The sequence below is a fragment of the Miscanthus floridulus genome, chromosome 18 (genome assembly GCF_019320115.1).
Source record: "Miscanthus floridulus cultivar M001 chromosome 18, ASM1932011v1, whole genome shotgun sequence".
Lineage (NCBI taxonomy): Eukaryota > Viridiplantae > Streptophyta > Magnoliopsida > Poales > Poaceae > Miscanthus > Miscanthus floridulus.
This window is the reverse complement of record NC_089597.1, coordinates 134396840-134406776: the sequence shown is the minus strand read 5'-3', so window position 1 is coordinate 134406776 and position 9937 is coordinate 134396840. Positions and strand designations below refer to the sequence as shown.

At 44.0% G+C, this 9937-nt stretch overlaps 1 protein-coding gene across 1 annotated transcript; it reads right to left on the bottom strand.

Moving 5' to 3' along the window:
• Positions 1-5357: 5357 nt before the first annotated feature.
• On the bottom strand, positions 5358-9249 carry LOC136521429 (uncharacterized). Its single transcript, XM_066515167.1, has 5 exons — positions 9119-9249; positions 8958-9043; positions 8727-8861; positions 8213-8317; positions 5358-5479 (listed from the first exon to the last, which is right to left on the bottom strand). The coding sequence occupies exons 1-5, from the start codon at positions 9239-9241 to the stop codon at positions 5407-5409; spliced, it is 522 nt and encodes a 173-aa protein (XP_066371264.1). The 5' UTR covers positions 9242-9249; the 3' UTR covers positions 5358-5406.
• Positions 9250-9937: the final 688 nt, after the last annotated feature.

Sequence of the window (9937 nt, the reverse complement as noted above, 5' to 3'; positions counted from 1 at the left end):
GCTCTATAATTAGCAACCATCGCTCTCCTTAGGGTTTTGGGGGTTTTGTTTAGTTCTTGATTTCCTCGTAAAACAGAAGTCGTTTTGCTGCAACTATGCCGCCAAGGCTACTTGCTGTGAACCAGGGCCTAGTTCTTGATCTTGTTTGCCTATGGTGATTAGTCCTTTTGAATAAAGACTTGAACTCCTTCTTGTTTTCATAAGCCTCATATTTATTTGCAATTTCAGATTGCGTTCATCCCATTCTTGCTTGTGTTCTCGATTCGCTTGCAGGAAAGCCTTCTCGGCGAGGTTAATCGTGTTCGCGTGGTTGATAACCAACAGAGCAGTGGTGTAATGGTTGCGGGGGTCCGAATTAGTCTTGGTTCCAAGCCTAGATTATGAACGTCGAGTCTCCACCAATCAACGCTATCATACCTTTCAGAAGATCAGGCCATGTCTACATTAATAAGCATTCATTCTCATGCATGCATTCATACATCCAAATCATTGCATCAAAATGCTTCGCGTCGTGTCACAAAGTGGTAGTTGTATCATTCGATATGAGCGGCAACCGATCGGGGTTTGAAGGCCAGCCCGCGAAGGGCTCGAGGCCACCTCGCGTCAAACAGAGCCAGTGGAGAAAACATAGATGAGCCCTAGTGGCCCTCGCCCGATCTGCTCAAGAGCGGACAGGGTCATCTCAACCTTCTCGTTCGATCCTAACCTCAAGCCATTCCCATAGAATCTCCATCAAGGGGAGGCCATCAGGCCACCTGAGTCTCTCTCTGGAATGACTCGGGCATCTATCGGGAGGTGGGTCAAGAAGAAGTGGAGTGCCACATGAGGGCTATGCCAACCCTGTCATGAACAACATACCCGGATTCCACTTGGACATGCCCGTTAGCGAGCTCACCAAAGCCCGCCACTCGAGCCATCGAGGAAACTAGCGTCAGCTCAATCCCTTCGGTTGCAGAAACCACAGACGAGGAGACATAGGAAATCATGCGACCGACCCCTAGTGGCTCTGGGGCTCGAGCCACCAGATCCTGACTCAGGAACCCTACCGACGCACAAGTTGCAGTCAGAACGGACATGAGCAAACAGCCTGACTAGAAGAGACACAAGAGTCCGCAGCCCCAAAAAAGAGTACCAAGTTGCTCAGCCTTCGACCGACTCCCCAATCGGCCGCAGGCTCAGGGGCTACACCCACCGGGTGCGCTCGCGCGCACCCAGCGGAAAACGGATTACCAGCGAGTCTCCTCCTTAGGGGCTGGGCGCCTATGTCTGTACGGCGTGCCTCCACGGCCTTCGCTAGTCCCCTCCTCAAGGGCTAGGTGCCAATATCGCTCCAGCGTGCCTCCGCGGCCTTTGCCAGTCCTCCCCATGGAGGCTGGGTGCCCGTATCCACTCTGCACGCCTCCCCAGCCTTTGCCAGTCCTCCATATGGAGGCTGGGCGCCTAAATCCTACTCGGATACCATATGTTGTACAATAAGCCAAGGGGAAAAACACCGAATCCAATTACAGCCCGCCTCCATGGCACAATGGGCACATGAATTACAAAGCAAATGCAAGCTTTCATTAAGCTAAAAACATAAGCCCCTGGCTTTTATAATATCACGCAAAGCGTGTGTGAATAGCCCCATCACGGCTTCATAGAAGCCCCAAAGGGGCTCGGGGGCTCCTATCGGGTTCATAAATCCGGGGTCCCCAATGGACCCGCTTCCCTACAAAACTCGGCCCAGTAGGCGGCGTAGCGACAGCACACGCCTCGGTCGGCCCACATACATAATGACAGGCCAAGACCATGATCCGATCCCCGACCAGCACCTCCAGCCAGGAGATCTGGTCGGAACCCCGACCGGAAGGCCTAGTCATGGTGGGACCATAGTCCGACTCTGACCCCCTTTCTCTGACCGAGGATACATCAGACCTTTGCTCGCTGTTCTTTCTCGACCGACACAGTCAGGTCTGACTAGGAATGACCAACCAGGGACGCCCTCTCGGTATGGGCTTGGGAAGCAGGCAGAGCAGATAAGGTAAGGTGCTCAAGTCGACCGCAATACCGAGGACCATACCCTACCATGCCCTACGCACCTATAGGACGGTGTCGTCGGGCCATGTCAGACGGACACTGTACAGCCTGCCAGACGCGTCAGAGCATAAATAGTATTGTGGGCACCGTCGTTTGCCGTACCAGGCGAACACTATATAGCCAGCCAGATGCGTCAGAGCATGAATAGTATTGTGGGCACCGACGTTTGCCGTATTAGGCAAACACTGTGCAGCCTGCCAGATACAACAGAGCATGAATAGTAAGGTGGGCGATGGCATCATAAACAGTATGGCGGGGCGACGGCGGCCATCCTGTACCTGATGGCGTGGGCAACAAGACTAGATAGCGCCCGTATACACTCTCTCTCTTTCTCTCTGACTTGTAAGGCCATCCCCTTCAACTATAAAAGGGGATGCGCTCTCCTAAGACACGACGGCTCAATAGCTCTAGAACTCGACAGCTACACAGCTCTAGAACTCAATGACTCTAGCTCTAGAACTCGATAGCTACACAGTCTACACGCTCTCAACAACTGATAAGCTCGGACACACAGAGCATACGCTCCAACACTTAGCGCACGTTTGAGCATCCGTCACTCTCTTCCACTTGGTTCAGAGTCCGACCGGGCCTTTAACACCCCCTTCTCATTCCTTACTCGTTTGTAACCCCACATCAAACTTCGAGCACTTGGGCTCAGGAATAAAGTTACCGATCGACTAAAACTAGATGTAGGGCACGTGGCCTAAACCAGTATAAATCATGTGTCATCGCGTGCTATGCCATGTCTGATCAGAGCGCACGACAAAACTACAAATATTTACTTGTTGGCTACATTTCGCACCGACACAATGAAAAAAATTGCATATCATCTGAACAACCACAAAAAATCAGGCACCTAAAATATAGGAGAATTAAATTAATTAAGAGTAACAAAAATCTAATTATTTAAGAGACTACGGAGAGTTAAGCCACACATTATATTTTGAAACGAAAGGAATAGAGTATAAGGGCAAGTACATTGATGTTGTCTCATAGATGGTCTCGTGCAGTGCCACGTAATCATGAGACTATTGAACAACCAGCTCATACAATAGGTTGTTTTTAAGGTGTCTTATAGTAATTCAATTATCCTTATATTAATTTATGCAATCAACAAAGAAAAGTCTACGAGTTGCATGACAACATTAAATCATACAATGGTGAAATAATTGTCTCATAGTTCTAAATTTTTGCTCATAAGGCGATTGCTTCTTGAAACAACCATCTCTTTCTCTCACCTATCTTCACGAAACAACCATCTATTTCTCTCACCTCCATCTCTCTCCTCCACATCATAAAAAATCCTATGTGGCATTGCATGAGGCTTTTGAGACCGCTGATATGTAGCAATAATGTACCTGCTCTAAGGAAATGAACCACACACACTTTAATTTTTTACCCAGTAATTAAACTGGAATCACCCACACATTGTGCAAATTAGGGCAAGTACATTGATGTTGTCTCATAGATGGTCTCATGCAATGCCACGTAATCATGAGACGATTGAACAACAAACTCATACAATGAGTTGTCTTATAGTAATTCAATTATCCTCAATTTGTGCAACCGATAAAGGAAAATTTGCGAGTTGTATGACAACATTAAATTGTACAATGGTTGAATATAATAGTTGTCTCATAGTCCTAAATTTTTGCTCATGAGGTGGTTGCTTCATGAAACAACCACATCATTCTCTCACCATCCTCTTTCTCCATCATATCATCAAAAATCCTATGTAGCATTGTATGAGATAGCTTTTGAGACTGCTAACATGTAGCAATGTACCGTGGCAGGCATATATGGTGTGCTTCATGGATCTGCGGATACACACTTCACTATAAAAAACGAAGTACACACCTAACTTTATTTTCATCTTTGCTCTTGGAGAAAATAAAGTAGTTGTCCATTTGTGTGATGAGCGTTGAGGAGCAATCTTTCATAAGCTTTTAGTTGGCCAATGTAAATAACTCCTCTAAGTCATAAACTCCTAATTATTGGTTTTTCTCTAAGTCAATGTTTCTGGCTGGCTTGGTAAAATTCTTATATATATTGCCTATATGATCAAAGCAATCTTTACTTTTTTAAGATGTGGACAATAAATATCGTTTAGTAAACATATAAAAGAAAGAAGTAAGAAATACTCTTGACAAAAGATTATGTAAAATCTATAAAATTTTGCTATATATAACTACTAATAGCCTTAATAAACCCTTGATGGTATATTTGCACTGGGACAATAATTTATTAATAATACTTCAGTTGGTTAACAAGAATATAATGTAATGATCACTGTGGAGTAGCTAGAGATAATGTTTGGGACCAAATATTGCTATATTTCAACTTATTGCCTGAGCACAAAGGAGTCCTTGGTGTGATTTAATCAGATTTTTCTCAAACATGCAGCGAGTGATTTAATCAGATTCAAAATGAGGTTCTTCACTCAAGCACCAGTACAAGTTTTACAATAAAAACATATTCAGGAAGATTACACACATAACTAAATATGGAAATTCATTCACTCGATTTAGAATGCATATGAAAAAGAAAAAGGTTGGTTGGTGTCAGCATTTTTTAGCACTGCATAAAAAGTGTGAAAATCTCTTAATGACAGGCAAGAAGAATAAGTTACTGAGCATTCTATTTTCATTGTGTATTAACAAAATATAGTAATTCAATCACATTTTAGCAAGCATATGAGAAGAAAAGGGTTGGTTGGTGTCTGAAATTTTTGGCTCTACATAAACAGTTTGTAAATTTTGACAAACTATTAATGGCAGGAAAAAATATATCAATATACCTTAATGAGCATTCTATTTAATGAAACACTATTTATTTGAAAGAATAATTCTCTATAATGATTTGAGGGAAATCACATTTATTCTTACCGAGCAATGTTTTTTTCATAAAACGTAGGAAGGAATCATTTAGAATCCAGCAAGGTTTTGAACAATACAATTATGCTCCATATGAAAGATTCATAGTTTGGATTTAAAAGAACAAGAAAGAGAAAGATTAACCAAGATAAGAACCAAGCAATATGATTTTGGGAGACAAGCACATTTCGGTACAAACAATGAATATAACAATAAATATCGTATAAAGAAAAATGTTCTTGATCTGGATCAACAACATACATAACCACAATTCATTCTGTATCACGATTCAAAATCCATTATGATTCAAATTCCTTTGTTACTTTTACAGATAATTATTTGCTTCTACCAACAAGCATTCATCACTTCTACCGATAATTATTTACTTCTACCAACAATAGTACAGAAGATTGAACAAAAGATTCCAACAAAAATTGCACCAGACATCTTTGCTGGTTCAACTTATCACAGAATTTTGCAGGTTGCTGAGATTGATGTTCACCTGCTTCAGCCTATATACAGCTGATGCTCTGTACAGAAGAGTGAATCAAGTAGTGCAATAACACATATCAACATTGAAAGGCAAACAAAAAATTTGGTTAACCTGATATCTTAGACCTACACAACCTCCATCCCTTGAACTCTTATTAAGATTTTGTTTTAGTATGTACTTGTCAATATCACACCATTAATTTCCACTTGCAAGAAAACACTATGCTAAAAACTACAATGAATACAGAAAACAAAATTTTGAGTGATGAAAATTTTTACCAGTACCAAATGCTAATCTATAGATGTACCAAAGACACTACCTACTAATGAGCTGGTAGTAGTATTGCAATAATTCAAGTTTTCGTGCAAAAATCCTTGTATTGCACTATATCAAAAAGGTTCAGAGAGCCATACTTAAGTTAAGGGATCATGAACATATCATCTAATAATTCAAGATAGGAGCAAGGTGTGACCTGAACTTTGCCATGCTTTGGCCCAATCGTTAATGCTCTTACAAACAGCCACACCGCCATATTTTTTTTAAGTAAAATGGCAGGAGCTCTGCCTTTCATTTAAAATAGAAAAGAGTTTTTTTTGACAAAATACAAGTTACAGCCCTTGCTGCAGCAGCACAATAGATAAGGTGTAGAACCATGCTACCATAGTGAGCCAAATGGATGAGTTAAGTAAAAAAAATTATTTGAAAGAACGAGATAGGAGCAAGTGTCACTGTTACGGCAAGTAGAGCCGGCCCAGGGGCCCACGTGGTACTGTAGTGCATGAACAGATTAGATTAGATTGTTTGGTTTGTTAGGAAAGAGATATGTGGTTTGGTTCGTTAGGAAAGATATATGTTACGTTGATTCGGTTAGGATATTTCCTTAGAGTTCAAGTCAGTCATCTCTATAAAAAAGAGAACCTTGTATCAGTTATAGTTAAGGAAGAAGCAACAATTAAGTTGCTGGCTTCCCCTGGGAGCCGGCCGTTCCTGCCCTCTCTCCCTCGCATGAACAGTACCCGCGGGTACTGTAGCTTCGTCGCCGCCTCTCCCTCTCAATCCTCCGGCCCCATAACATCTAGTACCAGAGATCTCTGGTTCGATCATGTGGTTCGATCATGTCCACCCCTGCCATCAGCGCCAGCGCCGTCGGCCGCGTCGGGGTTGTCGTCCACATCCTCGGGAGCGCCCCTAACGTTGGAATCTTTGGCCGCCGATGTGGCTGCGATTGCCCGCGGCATGGCGGCCATGCAGGCGACCCTGGCCGTCCTCATCCCACCACCTCCCCCTCCACAACAGCCGGCACCACCACCACCTCCACAGCCGTCGCAGCCGCAGGCGATCTTCCCCTACGGCATGCCCCAGACCAGTGGGACGGGGTGCCCCTCCACTTGCTGCGGTCCTAGGGCGTTCCCATCCAGCAGATCAAGTTCCCGCCGTCGCCGTCACCGCTTCCGGCTTGGATCGCCGGTTCGTCGAAACCCATCTACACGGCTCCCAGTACCCAGCCGCACCTACCGCCGCTTCCGGCCACCGGGGCTGTCTTGGCGCCTGGCGGCGCCCCGGCTCCGGGTGTCTTCTACGGCGGGGTGGACGGCCCCCTGTTCCACGGCGGTAGCCTGATGCCGACGCTCTCCGCCGCATCGCCCTCGATGGACAGCACGGGCGCAGCGCCCTCGGCCGCCGCACAGGCCCCGTTGGAGTTCGCCACATCATCGATGAAGGCCCTGGCTGCCATAACTCCGGCAGTCTCATCACCAGCTTCGCCAACAACCCCGCCAGCACTAGTGTCACCAATGAAGGTGATCATTCATGCACCGACATTGGCGGACATGGTGCCTTTTGTCGCTGCCTCTACGAGCCACAGCACTGATCCCTCGAGCAGGGTCGTGGTTGTTTGCATGCGCTTATTCTCTGTCGGCTCAGCAGCAGGCCTTCAAAGCTCCATCGGTCGCTTGGAGTACGCCTCCAGCACAACCCCGCTCGGCTGCACCCATAGCGGGGGTGGCTGCTCGTGGAGGGCACCATCGACTCCACGTGCAGGCGTTCCATGGATTCGATCCGGGCGGATTCGATTCCACGCAGATCAGATGGAGCAGCCATGTTTGGCACCTCGAAGAGGAAGCAAGTCTGCCATGGCGATCTTCTCTGGACCGCAAGGTCTTCCGCTCCAACAATCGCCACAGCTCAAGGACGAGCTATCTTCGAGGGGTGGAGTAGTGTTATGGCAAGTAGAGCTGGCCCAGGGGCCCATGTGGTACTGTAGCAACGCGGTACTGTATCGCGTGAACAGATTAGATTAGATTGTTTGGTTTGTAAGGAAAGAGATATGTGGTTTGGTTTGTTAGGAAAGATATATGTTAGATTGATTCGGTTAGGATATTTTTTTAGGGGTCAAGTCAGTCATCTCTATAAAAAAGAGAACCATGTATCAGTTATAGTCAAGGAAGAAGCAACAATTAAGTTGTTGGCTTCCCCTGGGTGCCAGCCGTTCCTGCCCTCTCTCCCTCGTGTGAACAGTACCCGCGGGTACTGTAGCTTCATCGGCGCCTCTCCCTCTCACTCCTCCAGCCCCATAACAGTCACTGTGTTAGCACAAATCAAATGATTTATGCCAAACACACCTTCACTGCAGAATCCTTGAAAGAAGAAGAAATAGCGCCAGGCTTTACAAATAAAAATCGATTTTAAATGTTTTTATGCCTGGACCATAATTTGCTAAAAAAATGGTTGCATCTTGTTGATCTGAAAAAAAAAATCAGTTGCGGTTTACCTCTCAAACTTGTGACACAGGAATCCTACTGATAAGGATGCTGACACATTTCTGATAAATATCTCTTGCTTCATGCCTTCCTCTACATGCAATATGTACTTGCATCTGCATAAAAATGTTATATCACAAGATACACACAGAGCTCTTCTTTTGAAACCATAGTCTAAATTCTCAAATCTGAGTAAAACGCTAACTCAATATGTGTTGCTCAACCACCCGTTCCACATCTTGTTTAACAATTCAGCTATTGGAGAACATATGTTATTAACCATTGCCCCTCATGCACAGTTGTTAGCGAGCTACATTTATTAACTGATAAGATGCTTGTACAGAGGGTATTATACCATGATATGATTCCTGAAAGTGACTTAGAAACTGGCAAGCTGCAAATGGAAACATGTGTATGTGGATACATTTTTGGGGGAAAATCAAAAACAGGGGATTGAGATGAAGACCAATTACTAATTTGTCTCAAGATAAGTAATTACTAATTAAACCCAATATAAGTAATTACACTGTTTGTCCCTCCTTTTCAGAAGAAAGTGGTGATCCTCCTGGCGGTGCTTTCCCCATTAATGAACCAAGTTCATAATAAGCATATGCCCATGCCTGATAGACTTGTCTCTTGAAGCAACACCCGGGTATCCTCCTGGCAGTGCTTTCCCCATTAATGACCCAAGTTCATAATATGCAGTTTAGTAGAAATTTTCAAAGAAATTATGCAAAATTGTGATTTATGAGCTACCTGCAATTTAGGCTCTTGGGAAAGTACCACGTTGCCTCATTGCCTGGATGATTTCCAGGCCGATGTTTAACTGGGCGAAGCTTGATCTGCAAAACAAAGTTACTAATCAATCAGCCAAACATGATTGAATAGCCTAGATAAAACAAAGAAATGCATCATACCCAGCATCGCATGATGTCCCAAATCACTGACATTGGAGCATCTGTTTTAAGAGCTAGTGGATCCACATAACTTCCTGATACTTGATACCCAGCATTTCTGATAGCAGATTGTAACATAACCATGGTTGGATTAGTTCACTTCAGTATTGCACACAAATTGTGAAGACTCACAAATAAAGGTGCCTCCAGCAATTCCTACATGAAAACATGCAACGTGATTAGTCCACAAATACCATAAGTATCTATGGAACTATTAATCCATAGATGTGAAAATGTTTACATGTACATTTAACTTGGACTAAAAACAAACATTCTAATTTGCTACAAATCAACAATACAACAAGATTCAAAGCATTATTCACGTGACAATAGATATGGAAATGTGATATTACCTCACAATCTTAGAGCCCATGTAAACAGCAATCCATTTAAGCTTGGTCATGATGTTGCTTTGATTAGACATAGCATCATCCTAATTTGACTTCTCCATCTGGAAGAAACGACCATATAGGAAACGACACATCAAGATTGGATTACGAGTTCCATAGATTCACAACTGCCAGCATAAGATACAAAGTGAGTTTCACTTCAATTAGGTTACCATTTTCTTCAATAATACCACAAAACATTGCTCTCATGCTTCGCAGAGGTATGCAGAGGAACCACTCCTAGATATCTAAATTTGGGTGATTGGCTTCAAACATTAAACATGATTTGCCAAGATATTGAAACTAATCATGCTGGCACATTCTTTTCCCCTACTCATCGCCACTGTCACTACCATCACTCTCCCTCTCAATCAAACCAAAAAAAAAATAT